The sequence below is a fragment of the Petaurus breviceps genome, unplaced genomic scaffold, assembly GCF_028583685.1.
Source record: "Petaurus breviceps papuanus isolate PSGF00001 unplaced genomic scaffold, PetGlider_PUasm1.0 76, whole genome shotgun sequence".
NCBI classification, from domain to species: domain Eukaryota; kingdom Metazoa; phylum Chordata; class Mammalia; order Diprotodontia; family Petauridae; genus Petaurus; species Petaurus breviceps.
The window spans coordinates 26,629,376-26,647,670 of record NW_027186473.1 but is presented as its reverse complement, the minus strand read 5'-3'; the positions used below and the strand labels follow the sequence as shown (position 1 = coordinate 26,647,670).

Here is an 18,295-nt window from a genome sequence, read left to right as displayed (position 1 = left end):
AAGGGTGGGTGACAAGGGAGGAAGGGAATGAATCTGGAATTCAAAGTTTTAAAATCAAATGTTTAATATATATGTATATAAACTATTATTAATAGTATTTTACATGTAACTGGGAAGTAAGATATATAGGCACTGGGGCATAGAGATCCACTGTGCCCTACTGGAAAGTCAGAGGGTGTATGGAGAAGATATGGGAGACAGCAGATTGGAGGAGGGGATATCCAGTGGGTTCGCTACACTGGGGTGGTGGGTAGGGGAAAAACAGGGAGAAAAATTGTAACTGATAATCTTATGGAAATGAATGATGTAAATTAGAAGTTAATAAAACATTTGATTAAAAAAATAAATTATCTGCAGGCCCAAGATTTTGCTTGACTTGCATTTCGTTTCTTTAAATGAAAACTGATGGCCACAGACACTAAACACTTACTAGCTGTGTGACCTTGGGCAAGTCACTTAACCCCGTGTGCCCTGCCTTCTCCCCCCTGCAAAAAAAAGGGCAAAATTAATTAATTAATTAATTAATTAATTGAAGATGAACACAAATTATCTCTGTTCTGTAACTAGTGAATCTAAAACCCAAGTAGGAAAAGTCCACCCAACAAGGCTGAACTACAATGGGAAATTCTCTACCCCTCCTCCTCCCCAGAAGTCTTCTTCATGACAATTATTGATAATCGCCACTTACTGCTTCATTGACACTCCTTCCAGTAACTTAATGGTGCTTAGCTCTTAGCTTTGTGTGCCTCCCTCAGGCTAAACTATATTTGTTTAGGCCTTTTAAATCAGCTTTCAGTGTCTGTTCTAAGGTTAGCTGGTTAGTTTGTTTTGTCAGCATGAAGATTCTGAGGCAAAGGCTTCATTTCCAGAAAGGGTAACAACTTATATCTCTTTTACTATGACAGACTGCAGGATCTCTCACCCCAATCAGCTGTCTGGAAAACATGTTCCAGTTATGACCAAGGGAAGTGGACAAGAGGACATGCATGGATTAGAGAAAATCCATCATCATAAAAACATCATCTTTGCCAAAATCATTGACAAGTAAATGTATTCTCTAGGTTATAGATGTCATTAAGATCAATAAAATTCTAAACAGTTCACTAAAATGAAAAGTCAACAACCATTAATGATCATCAGAGAACAACAGGGTTGGAAACATGACACAACAAGTCTATTCTCAAATTATAGTAGAATCATAATTAATTATCTCATGAGATCATAGAGTTTAGAGATAGAAAAGGACTCTATAATCCCCTACTTCAAAGTTTTCCTTCTTTAGATGCGGTCTAGAGAAGCTAAACAAATGGTCTGAAGATGAAGGAAATGAATAAGTAACCTGAAATCAGAGAAATTTTAACTTCAAGACCTTTAGAGAAAAAGATTCAATAATGTCTAGCAGCTATTAAACAGCAAACAACATTTATTTTTGAGAAATTCTTTATATATAACCTCAACATCTCCACAATGCCCACTTATGCTTACATTCTGTCCTCTGGGGGATGGAAACCAGCTGTCTTTTTCCTCTTTGAATGTTTGCCATTGACTTGTACAATATTAAAGTAAACCCCAAATTACAACAGTTCACAATTGAGAATAGGAACAGAGATTAAACTGGTGATTCCATTAATATAAAAACCCTGTAGAGTCATCACTTTCTTATTAACTTAAAATCTCAGTTGACTTGCCCAGGGTCCTTCAGCTAGATGCATCAGATGTAGGAATTGCATATGGTCTTCTGCTTTTCTGTCTATATATCCACTATACCACTTCCCAATTCATAAATATAAGAAGCTATCTAAAGCTATTTAAATACATGGCTGGCACTAACAAAAAAGAATATTCTGCTGCTTCCAATTCCATAATTTCCTAGCTTGAATAGCTCTTACTTTTACTATTTACTACATCGTTCACTTTTTTTTCAGAATTTATTCATTTATTTTTAGTTTTCAACATTCATTTCCACAAGATTTTGAGTCCAAATTTTCTCCCCATCTCTCCCTTACCCCCACCCCAAGATGGCAAGCATACTTATTACTCCTTCCCCCATATATCATTCACTTTTGAGGAAACAAAATAATTCTTCAAATACAGGAGGAAGAATAATGTAATGGGAAAAGCACTGAATCAAGAGATTTGTTCAAATCCCAGATCTGTCACTAACAAGCTATTTTGACTTTGTGAAAGTCAATTAACTATCCCTGGCCTCAGTTTCTACAACTCTAAAAATCAAGGAATCAAGATCCTCAAATCATACATAAACTAGGGAGGAGTTCTGTGAATTCCATATTCCAATATACAGCAACACCTCTATCTGTAATATCTGTCTATATAACATATTTAATTGTAACTAAAAATTACAAAACATATGTCCATTTGAAAAACACACACATATATATACATATATATATATATGTATATATATATATATATTTTATTTGTTGACAGACTAAACCATGAACTAAATTTAAAGTGGATCTTGCCTGATATGGAGAGCAGCTAGGTGGCTCAGTGGATAGAGAAATGGTCCTGGAGCCAGGAGGACCTGAGTTCGAATTTGGCATCAGACTCTTATCAGCTATGTGACCCTGGACAAGTCACTTAACCTCTGTTTGCTTAATCCACTGGAGAAGGGAATAGCAAACCACTTCAGTATCTTTGTCAAGAAAACCCCATGAATGACACTGGCATGCTATGGTCATGAAGAGTCAGACACAACTGAACAACTTGCTTGATACAGTTAAATTACTTGTAGAAATTGTTTGAGAGACATCCTGGTGTAGTGGTTAGAGACCTGGGCTTGTAGTCAGGACGAACTACGTAAGTACAAATCCTATCTCTAACTGCATATGTAACCACTGGCAAGACATCAAACTAACTAGTGCCTCAGGCAACTAATAAAATAAGGAGCAATTGAACTGCTAATGACTTGGAGAAAGGAGTTTTGTCAATGCTAATGAAATGATTGATCTAGACCTCCACATCCCCAAAAGATAGCTTATCATAACAGTGGTGAAGTCAATTCATTTGATTAAAAAGCAAAAACAAATGAACAGGCACATTATGCACAATGGATGTACTTCTGCTCAAGTGACTTGACCTGTATTCTCAACATTTCATCAGTTTATAGATCCTAATCTGTAACACTGATGAAATATTAAGAATACAGGTCAAGTCACATAGAGGAAATAGAGGAATACAGAGGAAATCTTAAATCTGGTATTAAGCAGAGTAGCTCCCAATTTATGAAGCTCCTCTGCTTCAGCTCATATTCATTATAAAATCACATAGATAGTATTTTCACCTTGTCCCATGTTTGCTGGGTTTTTTCCTTATTGTTTTGATGTCATATTTTTGATTGGTTCATTGTTTATGTCTGTACCTTTAGTCCATTAGTCTTTTCTCTATAACCAACATATATAGTGGCTAATGTCTACAGCAAGGTAAACCAATTAGCAAATTCTGGATTCAAAATTATGTTTATACTTTTATTCTGAAGGATAATTATTTGTTATTCATTTCATTTTATAGTTTTGATAATGGGATCTTAGATTACTGCTGAGAAAAATGAATATTCAAAAACACTTATAAAAAAAAGTTCATTTTGTCATCTACTATTTGATAAATCCCAGCTTCTGGGATAAGAACTCACTACTTAACAAAAACTGCTGGGAAAGCTGGAAAATAGTATGGCAGAAACTAGGCATAGATCAGTATCTTACACTCCATACCAAGATACAGTCAAAATGGGTACATGATTGAAATATAAACACTGAAACTATATGCAAACTAGGAAAGCAAGGAATAGTTTACCTGTCAGATCTATGGAGAAGGGAAGAATTTATGACCAAATAAGAGAGAAAGAACATTATGAAGTGCAAAATGGATGATTTTGATTACATTAAATTGAAAAGTTTTTGCACAAACAAATCCAATGCAAACAAGATTAGAAGGGAAGCAGAAAACTGAGAAACATTTTTTATAGCCACTGTCTCTGATAAAGGTTTCATCTCTAAAATATATGGAGAACTGAGTTGAATTTATAAAAGTTATTCCCCAATTGATTATGAACAAGCAGTTTTCACAGGAAGAAATTAAAGTTATCTATAGTCATATGAAAAATGCTCTAAATCACTATTTGATAAAAGCAAATCAAAACAATTCTGAAGTACCACATCACACTTATCAGATTGGCTAACATGATAAAACAGGAAAATGATAAATGTTGGAGAACATGTGGGAAAATATGTTTAATATGAATGTATAAGCAGAGCCTGTATCACATTGCATGCCTTCTTGGGGAGAGGGGAGGAGAGGAAGGGGAAGAAAATTTAAAACTCAAAATTTTATAAAGGTAAATGTTGAAAACTAAAAATAAATTAATTATTTTAAAATGTATAAAATAAAAAGATTACAGAGGAAAAATATTTAAGTTCATTTCAAGTTTTAAATGGTTACTTTTTTTTTTCTTTTTGGAAGGGGTAAGGTAGGGCAATTGGGGTTAGGTGACTTGCCCAAGGTCACACGGCTAGTTTTGTGTTTAGTGTCTGAGGTCAGATTTGAATTCAGGTCCTCCTGACTCCAGGGCTGGTTCTCTATTCACTGCACCACCTAGCTGCCCCCAAATGGTCACTTTCAATCACATTTTACTTTAAAAAAAATTTCTTTGACAAGAGAAATATAAATTGAACCCAAGCTAGTATATTTGCTAATTGTTCTTTCCTATTATAAAAGGTATTTGCCTAACTAGTCTTTAATCTTCCATGTGTTTTTAAAACACTTTCTCTCCACTTTAAGTATTAAATAAAATCATATGAACCATAGTACCCTGCATTCTTAGTGACAGAATTCCTTTTAAATATTAGATAAACTTTGTAAATTCAACATACTCTATGTCCTGTCTGATGGTAATGGAATAGTTCCTACTGTCACTACCAGGCCTCAGGATCATATTTCCCGAAGAAGGGTTCTTTTCTAGCATTTCAGTTGCTTCTTGCCGAGACACTGAATAAAAGCACCTACAGAGGAAGAAAAGACAGAATGAATTATTAATTTTTAGTCTGACTGACTAATCAAAAGACTGCTTTAAAAAATGCTTTGAATGTCTGGTAGAAGAGAGATTGATGTTTCCCCTCTTGTGGTTGTATCACAATAATTCATCTTATAATTCCCCAAAGGCATAACCAGTGACATTCCTGTCACCCTATGCGAATATTCTAATACTTGGAATTCTTCCTTTTACTAACCCCCACTCCTTTCCCTACCAAATGAGAACACAAAAATTTAAATTATTCCTTTAGCAAAACCTGACCACTCTTTAAATATCTAGGACCAGAATAGCTGATGAAATGAGACAATAAATTGTTTCATTTCCATTTTGAGATTTTCCAATAAGCTTTTTAAATAAATATATATTTTTTCTGTTCTCCATAGAGGAGATCACTTCACTGTTAATGCTGCACTGGAGTAGCCATCTCTGTTTGCTAATCTTTAAGGGTAAATCTGAATGCTTTCTTAAACTCATTCTTTAGGCACATTGTATAGCTCCTGTGGTACTTAGGGTATTAATTCTAATTAGTGAGATTTGATATGAGCAGCTTTTAAAATGAAGCAGTTTCATACTCAATTTTGACAATCCAGGCATGTGGATAAGAATGATAACAGTCAAGAAATGTTATGACATGAATATGTCATACTTTCTCATTGTGTTAGTTAGATTTACTAAACTGTCTCTTTTGTTTGTTTCTCTTCTTATAATGGGTGTTTTTTTCAGTTAGGTTGGGGTGAAGGAGTGAATGAGAATACTGGAGCACTTGAGTTTTGTAAAAACAAAAGACATTGATTTAAAAAAAATTTTAAAGTGGTGGCAGACAGGTGTTAGTATCATGAATAACACTGAATGATGATATGGACCCAAAAACTTACAAACAATTACTACTTCCATCAATTGGGCTCAAATCCTGTGTCTAGGTCTTTTGCCTTCTCCCTGAGCACTGTCTTCCTACAGACAGATTACTGGGGGCTCAGAGCTATGTCAATCACATATTTATGTCTGCCAGGACCTTGTCATCAGTTTTCAGTTATCCATAGTGATATCACAGCACAGGACCCTGGGCCAGAAACCAACTTGACTGTCTCTAAAACCAGGGATTTCCTACCTCTGACTCACTCTAGAATCAACTCTGAAGACACCCTACTGTTTTATCACAGAATTGGTTCTGATAGTCCATGCCCAGTAGCCTTTCCTTCTCAATATCTACTTCACATACTTTATCTACTTTACTCTTTCTCCCTCCTTCCCCTCTCTTGATTTTATTTTATTTTTTTGGTGGAGGGGAGTATGCTATTATAAGAAGCTTATCAAATGCCAACAAACATAATTATTTTCATATACAAAGAAAACCAGATGGGCGGCTAGGTGGTTCTGTGGGTACAGTGCTGGCCCCGGAGTCAGAAGGACCTGAGTTCGGATCCAGCCTCAGACACTTAACACACACATACACACACACACACACAAACTAGCTGTATGACCTTGGGCAAGTTACTTAACCCCAATTGCCCTCCAAAAAAAAAAAGAAAAAAGAAAACCAGAAAATGAGGAATATATGAAATAATAAGCTTCTACAACATGGTTTTTAAGTATATTTATATTACATTTAACACAATAATAACAAAAGTTTCCTGCTTATCTGTGTCCCCTTCTGAACTTCCTTTGCTCTTTTCAGTATATTTTTAAATGTATCATTAATTCTATTTCCTTTCTTTTCTTTCTTCACCTTTTTTTCCCTACCATGATCACTACCCACTCATTTCCCCCCACAACTTCCCCTCCAAAAAATAAAAGTCCTCCCTTGTCAAATAAGTGTAACCAAGCAAAACAAATTCTCATATCATCAGTATCTGACTCTTCTACTTTTTGTACCTTGTTCTCCCTTCCTTTTCTCACTTACTATTTTACTTACTTCATAATCACTCCACCCACCACCAGGGGCCAAATCTCACTATCACACAAGACCACATTGATCACCGAGGTAAGAGGAACATGCTGACAATTTAAATAGACCAAATGGACAAGAAATGCATTCAAACAGCTGCATGAACTATTTACCTTACATTGGGATTCTTAACCTAATATTGGTAAACTATTTTTACTGTTACACAGGTAAGCACTTTAGGAAAAAAAAATAAAAGAGAATCAGAATCTTGGTGTTCTCCTGGAATCTCTCATATATTTACAAATATTTAAAAATTTCCAACTGTGCTGCACAGATTATCAAACATAGAATCAGAGGTTAAAAACTGTTTGACCCCTCTTTCTTGGTGGCCATTTCCTCTGAGGTTTGGGTTCAAAGAGTGTTTGTGTCTATTTGGTATGAAATTGTGGATTACCTGTGGCAAATAAGCCTGGTCATATCTTCAATTTGTTGAACATAGTGGTGTTAAACCAAAAATTTCATTTCAAGTCAACAAACAGTAATTTTCTACTACATGTAAGACACTAGAAATATGAAGAAAATCCAAGATTGGAGGGGAAAAAACATGTAGAAAAAAAAGTAGAATACAAGATAGAATAAAATTAAGTGTATAGAAAAGGTCAGAGTAGCCCAAGAGATCTGAGGAGAGTTGGTCAGAAAAAAAGCATCATCAAAGAGGTAACAACATATATGGACCTTGAAAGAAGGTAATGTGGCTGTTGTTTGTACTGGGAAAAAGGAACAGCATGTGCTATATAAATACACAGAGGGTGGGCCTTGATTGGGGAAAAGTCCCTGATGATTGGGCTAAAGCATATAGCTTGTTCAGAGGAGTCATGAAATGAGACTGGAGAGATAGTTTACTGATAACACAATTTAGAGTTAAAAGAAACTTTCAAATCAGTCAGTCAATAAATATTTAATAAATACCTACTATATGCCAAGCACTGTACTGTGATGGGATTACAAAGAAAGGCAAAAGACAGTCCGGCCCTTAGAGATCATTTAACCCAATGCCTTCATTTTATAAATGAGGAAACTGAGGATCAAAGAGGTGATATGACTTACCCAAGGTAACACTGCTAGTAAGTGACAGAGTTTGGATTCTAACCAGTTACTTGGTCTCCAAATTCAGTACTCTTTTTACTGTCTGAAGGTAGACTGTGGAAGGTCTTGAATGCCAGGCTGAGAAGTTTGTATTTTATAGTCAATGAAGAGAAACTGACAGTTTAGGGGCAAGAAGTGATATGATCAGGTCTATAAACTAGGGAGATTGCTTTGACAGCAGCAGAAAGGATGGACTGAGACTATAATAAGAGGCTAGTAAAACAATCTAGGGAAAAAGGAAGTATGACCTTGAACTAGGACAGTGGCAGTGAAAGTGAAAAGGAGAGTTTATGCCTTGATTTCAGGGCACAAACAACAAGCTAGGGTGGAGGAAAAAAATCAACAGGAGTTGGTCATCGGTGAATACGAATGGGTGAGTGAGAGAGAGAAAAGTGACAAAAGGCAGGGCTGGACTTTGAGTTTTCAAACCTGTGTAACTAGCAGGTCATTTGATACCATCAATGGAAATAGGGAAATTAGAAGGAAGGGAAGGTTCAAGGATTGAGAAGGGTGGGGAACAGGAAGATGATAAATTCTGTTTTGAATAAATTGAATTTAAAGTACTGGCAGTACATTTAGGTATTAGTTATGTAGCATGTAATTGGAAAGATGAGACTGGGTCTCAGAGCTGCAGACAGATATTGGGAAGCCATTTACTCAGCAATACTGAGTAAACTTACTCAGTTTGTTCCAAAGAAAGTAGTTTACTGTTGTTGGTTTAATCTTCGGAAGCAGTTTATTTACCTTGGTAGCAACAGATAAGTAAGAAAGGAAGGTGATGATGAATGAACTACTATTCAGTAAGGACTTACGCTGGCATAGGATTCAGGATATCCACATATTCCTCAATTGGTTGCTTCTCTTTTCTCAAAGGTATGTTGGGTGGTCCCTCAATCTCAATCCTTCTTTTCTTTTCTCTCTCTAAGACTTCATGCAGTCTGATCATTTGTCCAGGTAGCAGTGACACATGCTGAGGGACTGATAACTAAGAATTCATTAAAATATAAGGTAAATAGATTAAGGGAAGCAATGTAATGGATGATGTTACATAGCTAAGATGAACTTGGTCTGGTCCGTAAGGCTTCAGACACTATTTAAGAGAATATTGTCTTTCTCCTTGTATTTTTATTCCCAGTGCTCAGCAGAGTGCCAGTCTAGCACATAAGTGCCTGATAAAAGCTTATTTACTTGATGCAATGAATTCTAGTTCTACTCAGATCCCTTGGGATCACTTTAAAGAGGCCTGGATTTGCCCAATATAGGTTCTCTCTTTGTGGTCTCAGAGCAGAACTTCTGATACCCCAGACCCACTTTCTCTATTACACAATAAAATTATTTGGGGGGAACACGTTGAGGGCCAGGGGTGATCCAGTCCAGGATATCCAAGGCTTGATCAGCAGCTGGGCACCAAGCCAGCTCACAACAAATCATCTATAAATAAATGTGACTCACAAGCTGTACTCTCATAAGCTTTGATGACCTTTGTGATAACACCGTTAACATGAAACCATTAATTAATGAATGTTGCAACAGTTTAGATTTTTTTTTAATACACTGCACTCGATCCATGAAATCTCTAATAGCAGAGATGGTTTTGTAGAGAGCCATACAAATTAATTCCCCATTGTGGCCAACTGTGTGCATTTGTAAAGTAATTGAGAAGTATAAACTATGACTTTAGGAAAGAATTTTCATCTATACAAAGCAAACTAACCCATATGGAGACAGAATCCAATCTCCTTAGCATCATGTTTTAGCAAATAGGCTAGCTTCACCATACTATTTATTTATAGATCCAGCTAGAGAAGCAGTAATAGATAAATCTCTACTATAGTAAAAAGCCATCTGTATCTATACCAAACATTTCTCCCTCTCTCAAGTCCCTTCTACCTTTAGGTCTTTGGTCTTTTTGCTTTTTACTATCTTCACAATTACTATGTAGTATGGACATAAGTCCTACAAAATTCACATTTATTGAATTCATATATCATCCAATTTTAAAGCTGGAAGACACGTGAGATGTCATCACTATGTAGGAGTGCTTGGACACAATTTTACAGATGAGGAGACTGAAGATTTGTACCTAGAATGACTTGCCTATGGTCTTTGGACTCTCTGGTTAGTGTTCTTCCCAATATCTCCTTTTTTTTAAAATAAGGATCAAGGACAAAAATGTTCATCATCTCAATAAAAATCTATTAATTCATGTGACAGCAAGGACTTGAAAAATGAGACACTAGGAACTAATCCAAAAATATGGAAATGGGGGGGGGGGGAATCCTCTAAGCACTACAGTTTATTGAAGCCCTATGTCCCTGTGCTGGATGCTGCTTATCAGAATGATATTATTCTGATGACAATCATTACATCATTTAAAAAACTAGCTATCTTACTGCAACACAATGAACTATTAGCAGTAAAGCTATTTTCTTCTGATAAAACGTGTGAAAGAACACTAGATAAATGCATACTTATTTTTAGCACAGAAGTTTGTTTTTTTCCTCTATGTTATCATTTCCCAGTGACCACAGCTTCCTCCCATCCTCAACTTTCTTCCACCCCCTTGAAGCAGAACCCTCCCTTTTATGAAAGAGATGCAATGATGCAAAACAGTTCAACATGCCGGCCATATTTGACAATGCATGCCTTATTCCAGACCTCTAGTCCACCACCCTTCTGTTGAGAAGGGGGGAGGGCATGTTTCATCATCAGTCCCCTAAAGTCAAGATTAATTAGAGTTTTGATGACTTTATAACTGAGTTCTTTTCTAGAAACTTAGGGAATGAATAACCATTTAAATGTAACTGTTTTCTGTGAACAGTCCCAAGTCAACTTTCAAATTAGAAATCATGCTTGTGTTTTGCTAACCAAATTCAAAACGACTCGTCAAAGATCAAGTAACAACCTAGGAAGAGGCTGATTTAAGAATAGGATGTGAGTTTGTCAGCCAATGAAACCAAAGCTTTACTTCTACCCCATTCCATTCCAAGAGGAAAGAGTGTGGGCACAAGTTCAACAGGGAACTTTGACCTCTTAGAAAAGTAACCCAAGGTTAAATGTTAGCAGCCACATTTTTGAGATGATAAGGACCATTCTGCAGAATACTTTGTATATGAAGAATTTAGAGTCAAAGGAGCTAGCTTCAGTCCCTGACCCCTGCAGCATCCCCCATCATCTTTAGACTCACTTAACCTATCTGGGGCTTCTGTCCCCATATGGGTCAGTTTACATCATATAGATGGAAATTTTCTCCTAAACTTCAGTTTCCTCATCTATAAAATGAGGGGATTGGAACTGATAATCTCCAAGGTTCCTCCCAGCTCTCTATATCATGACTTTTAAATAATCTTCTCTTATTGATTTTAGTTTCTTACTAGAAAAGTAGCAGAATACAGTTTAGATTATTTAAAAATATTAAATTGTTTGCTAGTTGCCAGGAAACAGTAGATGATAAGAGAACTCTTTTGTGCTTGAGAAAAAGCACTAGATGCCTTTTATTTTTTTCAAATGTGCTACTGAAAACCAAAATAATGAGCTATGAAAAGAGCAAGAATTCCAGCAGATTATGTTTGGAAGATAAAGAGAAGCTGGTAGCTCTTACCTCTGTAATAGTGAGAATAAAACCTCTCCACTCCTCCCCACTTTCTGTGTTCTCTGTCTGAAAAGGAAAAAAAAAGTGGACAACGGACTAAACGTATAAATACACTGACTAATCATCTTTGGTATTTTGTTTGGTTAATTTGCTTTTTAAATTTTGTTTTAGGACCAGACCTGTGGTGTCATTGGTATGGGACTAGTCTGGCACAGAAACTCCCTTTACTTATGTATCTCATCTATTATAGTTTTAGAGTAACTTGGGGGTTTTGAGAAATTAGGTGACTAGTTCAATGATACAGGGTCAATATGATTAGAATTAGGACTTGAACCCAGGTTTTACTAAAACAGAGGCGAGCTGTCTATTCCACTGTCTTGGTTAGTTTGTAAGCATCAGAAACATGGCTCTAGAGCTGTGATTTCAGTAATACAGAAAGTTAGCAATATAGTAACTCTTTCTACCAATGCATATCAACAACTCTTCAGTAGCTGATAGGGTTGGAGAGTTTCCTGGGGCACTAAGAAGTTAAGTAACTTACTAATGGTCATACCACTAAGTAAGAGACAGAGATCAAACTTGAACCCTGGCCATGCTTACTTCAATTCCTGTTATCTGTCCGCTATGCCGCACTACCTAGATAGGAACATACAAACCACTAAAAAGTAGAGTGAACTACAAGATATATGCTGACTGCCATATGGCTATGCTATAGGATATGCTAAGAATATAGGTAGGAACAAGCTCTTTTATGGCTAATCTTCCCTGAATGTCACAAACTTTTAAAATCTAATCTGAAATTGGCTCTTGGCTTCAGCTTTCATGAATTTGCAATATGATTAAGCAAAACATAAGTAGCAACCACACTATCTCCAGCAAACAAAGGGGTACATTCCTTGGTTCCATGGATAGACTACTGGTCTTGGAGTTAGCAAGACCTGAGTAAGAGCTTGTTTCAGATACCAGCTATATGGAACTACATAATTAATTTAACCTTGATTTAACCTCTTTTGGCCTCAGTTTCCTCTGCTGTAAAACGGAGATAATAATAGCACCTACCCTAGAGGGTTATTATAGATGGCATGCAGTAAAAGATGAAAAGTGTTTTTCAAACCTGAAAGCTTGCACAGTGTTAGCTATTGCTATTAATTTCTACTTTTAACTTATTCTATGTTTATTGGCTCAAGGGCTACAAGTTTAAAAGTATTATTACCAACATTCATGCTCACCATAATACTTAATTTTAATTACAAAGATCAAACTTTGAGTCTTTAGTATTTTCAGCTTATAATGCTTTGTCAAATTGTTAAAGAAGGTATGCATATGAAACATTTGTAATTGGTTCTTATGGGCTCCAAAATCTTTCCTTTTCCTCTTTCAGAAATGATCAGGGTTAAAAGACTTGCCCAGGTTCACACAGGTAGTAACTATCAGGCCAGTTCTGAAGTCAGGTCCTCCTGCCTTCAGGGTTGCACCACCCAGCTGCCCCAACAGCTCCTGATTCTTAGTTCCTGATTTACCAACACTATGGCAATGATCTACATCTGGGCAATCTTCTGAATAGTTCCTTCTTAGCTGCAAATTTCCCCCAGCATATTTTTGGTTTGTTTTTTATTTACACATTGAGAAGCAACTTGGTGTAGTGGCTAAAGAACTGCTTACAGAGTCAGGAAGATCTGGGTTCAAATTCTACACCTGACACCTACTGACTGAATGCCTTTCTGAAAATCTCTTAACTTCTTAATGCCCCCAGAAAAGTAAGAGTATAAATTACAGAGCAGGGGTTGAATTATTTTGGTAGTTTCCCAAGTCAATGAGATCATAAATCAGGTAACAAAAAATTGATAATATGTATTTTTTTAAATAAAAACTACATAGAGATTAAAAAAAAAACCTGAATGCTAACTGAGAGGCCAATTGGAAACCTTGAGTTTGTCAGAAGAAAGATACTTAGTTTCAGCTTATTTCCAAAACAAACACAAGTAACCAAAATAATCCATATCAAAAAAGGGGGGAGGGGGTCAAAAGGAAGGGAGAGAAAGAGGGAGGGAGAGAGGAAGGAAGAGAAAAGAAACAAAACTATAGCTCTTAGTAAACTTTAAGAAACTGCAACAAAGTTCAAGTCCTTGGCATTTCTGTCTTCTTGCCCTTCCCTTCAATCTACTTCAGTGTGAACTTGTAAAAAGAAGGTGATCATACCCACTCCTTGACAGAGGGGTGATAAACCCAAGATGCAGAATAAGATACACATTTTTGGATATAACTAATATGAGAACTTGGTTTACTTGGCTATCCTTATGTATTTCAAGGAATTTATTTTTCTTTTCTAATTGGATATAGGGTGAGGGGGGATGGTACAGAGTAGAGGAAAGAAGGAAGGAAGCAAGGAAGGAAGGGAGGGAGGAAGGGAGAGAGGAAGGAAAGAAGGAAGGAAGGAAGGAAGGAAGGAAGGAAGGAAGGAAGGAAGGAAGGAAGGAAGGAAGGAAGGAAGGAAGGAAGGAAGGAAGGAAGGAAGGAAAGGAGGGAGGGAGGCAACAAGAGATTGAGGCATCTTTAAAAAAAAATAATTCAAAGAGAGCAGAAAGAAGTCCAGGAAAAAGCATATACAAGCAGGTATATAATATATATATATATATATATATAATATATATAATATAAGTATATTATAATCTCTTTGAAAGCTACATGATGAACATGTTATAAACTTAAAAAGAAAAGCAAGCTGTACATAAGGGAGATAGGTAGTTTCATATTCATTTGATTTGACAATTGTTAAATTCAGAATTTTTTTTTAATAGAAAAAACAGGCAGAGTTGCTGAGTCAGAGCCTTCATCCTTGTGGGCAGGGTCATCTCCTACCTTCAGTTCTACTTCTTCCTTAGGCAGTACCAACAGGAACTTCGCACAGCACTTCTCAGTTGGATTCTGATCAGTAAGGCTTGTAAGATCTGTCAGGTCTAATTTGTCAATATACTGCAGAGATAAAATAAAATGGCATTTAATTTTTAAATGGGAAATACACATGAATGGTCCTCACAAGAACTATTATTGCTTCTTTTAAAAGGAGTTTTAAATTATATTTTACTCAGGGCTCCTCAAGTCTTCAAGGACAGCTTCTCTCCCTCACTTTCAGTAAGGTCCTAGACTCCTACTCTACTGAGATTGAGGATATCTGAGTATATTCTCTCAATTCTCCTCTTCTACTCCCATTGCCTCAATGACATGATTTTTCTTTTTTTATCCTAGCCTATAACTATGCTTATTTTGCATGAAAACTCCAAAATCCCTACTCTCAGTTTCTGGTGAAGATAAGGCTCCCATGTTTGATACTCATTTTCTAGAGCCCAGATAGCTTGATTGATGGCTGAGAGAATGCAAATTTACCTAGTTCATTATATCTGACTGGCCCTAGGCTCCACACCCCAGATCATTGGACTATCCCTCACCTTCACACCCAATCTAGCCATTAACTTGGGCCATCTTACCATCTGCATGTGGTTGCATGCAGTCTCCCATATGCCCTTTTGAATAGTACAGTGATGAGTAAATTACTTGAGATGAGCAATCATTTTGATATGGTTTTATTTTGTGATGTCAGTGGTTGTGTGTGTGCTTCTACTGACACTAGACTGACTCTGAATGTTGGAGGAGGACTGTATTGAGCTGGTTTTCCCACCTTTAATTTCTAGTCAGTTGTAGGCTGATTTTCAAGGCTTTTGTTGCATTTTTTATTCCCAGGTTTTAAAGAATGTACATTACCCCCAAGGAAACATTCAAAAATTGTAGTTTAAGTGTATGATTCAAAGGCTATCAAAGATATTGCTACAGCTGTTGGTATGAGGAAATTAAGAATTGCAGGGATCAACCAAGCCCACAAAAAAAATAGAATTGTTGTACTATGGCAGAAAGGAAAATGAGGTAAAATATATTTTAAAAAATAACATGAATTGACAAACTATTGCTGCAAAACTGCCAAATTAATCCTCAAAAAATAAAACTCTTCAGAGTGATCTAGTCTATGCAAGATCAATCCCAGAATCCTCTCCAGAGTGACACAGGCCTCTTAAAATTGGAAGAACTGCAAGAAGAGCAGTAAAAAAAATAGCAACTAATGAAAGAAAAAATGTTTATCATGGACAACATGATACAAAGAATGAAGTACCAAAAAATGGGCAAAAGTAATTTTTTTTTCATAAATCACTTTTTAATTCAAGGTTCTACCAAAATCATCATCAGAAGTCCAGGTGAGCCTCTAAGGCCTGGATATCTTCATTAGACTATAAAACATCTATCCCAAAAAATGTTTTAATAAATTAATTTTTTCCAGTGGGCCTAGGAATTTTTTTTAACAATCAAGGAAAAGAATTCTGACAAATAAATGATATACTGAGTAGAAATGATACAGAATTACAAAATCCCCAAATGAAAATAAAGTACTACAGTTGAGGTGTTACAGGAATATAAATTTTTAAGATCTTCCCTGCCCCTAGGTTAAGTACACCTGGAGCCTGTGGTGGGAGGCTTGTTTTTCAGGAACACCCACAACTTGGTGGTTTGTGATTGGGCTTGTTACATTCTCTGACCCAGGAGAAGGCTATAGAAACTCTGTTGTGAGGCTTTGTGTGATTTAACCAGATGAAACCTTGGGCAGCCGTTGAGAGCCCCCCAGCTTTAAAAAACCCAGATGTTGATGCTTCCCTCTCTGGTAACTGTAATTTGGTATGGATGTAATGGTTGGACAGTTGGAGGTCTGTCTGCTTGAAATGTTTCTGTCTGTATACTCTGAAGTTTGGGGTGCTGACCTTTTTCCCCTGAACTAGGTAAATGATATGTTTGATTGATTAAAGCAAGATTGTTAACCATTTTGAGTTGCTTTCCTTTAGAAAAGCAGATCTAAGAACCTGTGTTGGCAGCCACCCTAGGGACACTGGAGTGCTTGCTGCTACATGAGGTCAGAGTTGGGCTAGCTGGGTTCAGATTTGAAAGAATTTATATAGACTTTCTCTTTAGCCAATGGGAGCTTTATTGACACAAAAGCATGTAGGTTTGAGACTTAGCAAGGAGCTAAACAAACGCACTGAAATAGGAAAAGGACTAGACTTATATAGATAGAAAGTTTCACAGACTGTAGGATGATGATGTAATTTTAGGGTTTCTAAAGGGGGTTGGAGATTTTTTTTTTTGCCTTTTTTTTTTTAGGGCAATTGGGGTTAAGGACTTGCCCAAGGTCACATGGCTTATAAGTGTGTCAAGTGTCTGAGGCTGGATTTGAACAGGAGAGTATGTGCCATAAAAGCTACTCTTAGATTTCACCATAGAGTTTAAATGACTGGGTTCTGTTCCCAAATACTAGCCAGTTCTGCTAAGCTAAAAAGTCTTTTAATAAAGGAACAGAGAGGCTATGTCCTCCCATGGTTTTAATTATCATATCAATGCACCTGACACCTAAATCTACATAAAGTTTTGCATTTCTCACTGCTTGTTGGGCATCTCTACCTGGGTGTCCTATTGTCCACACTTCAAACTCAAGTTGTGCAAAGTGAACTGATCTTTCCCACAAAATTTGCCCCTCTTCCCAAACTTCCTTATTTCTGTTGATGGTAGTAACATATACACAGTTTCCAAGGCTCAGAGCTTTAGTATTATCTTTGATTCTTCCTTCTTTTTCCACCCACACACACAATCAGTTGTCAAGTCTTATCAATTCTACTTCCCCAATTTATCTTGTATCCATCTCTTTTCCATTCTTATCTTGACTACTGTAATGACTTCCCACCCAGCCTTCCTGTTTCCAGTTTCTCCCCCTCTCTAATCCTTTATTCACAGAGTTGCTAAACAATCTCTAAAAGTTTTTATTTTACTTTTTTTTAATTAACAAAAATACATTTTATCTCCCTCTCACCTCCCCTCATTAAAACAAAACCTGTATAACAAATGTACATAGTTGAGCAAAATAAATTCCTTCATTGATCACCTCTAAAAAGACATGTCTTATTCTGTATCCTGAATCCATTCACAGTCAGAAAGTGGACAACATCCTTCATCGTTGTTCTTCTAGAATTGTGGTTATTCACTGGAATATTTCCTTCCTGCTTAATAAACTCCAGTGGTTCCCTATAACATCCAGGAAAAAATATAAAATCCTGTTTGACTTTTAAGGCCTCCATAACCCTCTCCCTTCCTAATATTCCAGGCTTCTCACACTTGATTCCCTTGCAAATACTCTAAGATCCAAGGACACTGTCCTTTCCTCACTCCCTGCCTTTTCACTAGCTCTCCCCAGTGCCTTGAATGCCTGCTTCCTTCCCTCTGTCTCCTAACTTCCTTGGCTTTTTTCAGGATTCAGCTCAAATTCTACCTTTTGCAAGAGACCTTTCCTTCGACAACTCCCAGTCATTGCTCATCCCTTCCCTCTGAGCTAACTTCCCATCATGCCATACACACACATGTCTTATATGTACGCAGTTGTGGGCATGCTGTCTGAAGTCAAGGGCACTATTTTTGCTTTTCCTTGTATTCTCAACACTTAGCACAGACATGTCTGATCTGTTATGAGAATTTAATAAAGGCTTATAGATTGATTTACCAAGTACCAATAACCTTACTGATGCACAGGTCTAAT

General features: G+C 36.6%; 1 protein-coding gene across 3 annotated transcripts in view; it reads right to left on the bottom strand.

The window, feature by feature from the left end:
• The window catches only part of STAP1 (signal transducing adaptor family member 1), a 60,842-nt gene that overhangs the window by 13,011 nt on the left and 29,536 nt on the right, over positions 1 to 18,295 (bottom strand). For all 3 annotated transcript variants that reach the window (XM_069105330.1, XM_069105331.1, XM_069105329.1), the window contains exons 3-6: positions 14,533 to 14,646; positions 11,683 to 11,739; positions 8,894 to 9,066; positions 4,890 to 5,018 (exon numbers count right to left, since the gene is read on the bottom strand). In XM_069105330.1, coding sequence (XP_068961431.1) covers positions 4,890 to 5,018; positions 8,894 to 9,066; positions 11,683 to 11,739; positions 14,533 to 14,646 — 473 coding nt within the window. The remainder of the gene's footprint in view (positions 1 to 4,889; positions 5,019 to 8,893; positions 9,067 to 11,682; positions 11,740 to 14,532; positions 14,647 to 18,295) is intronic.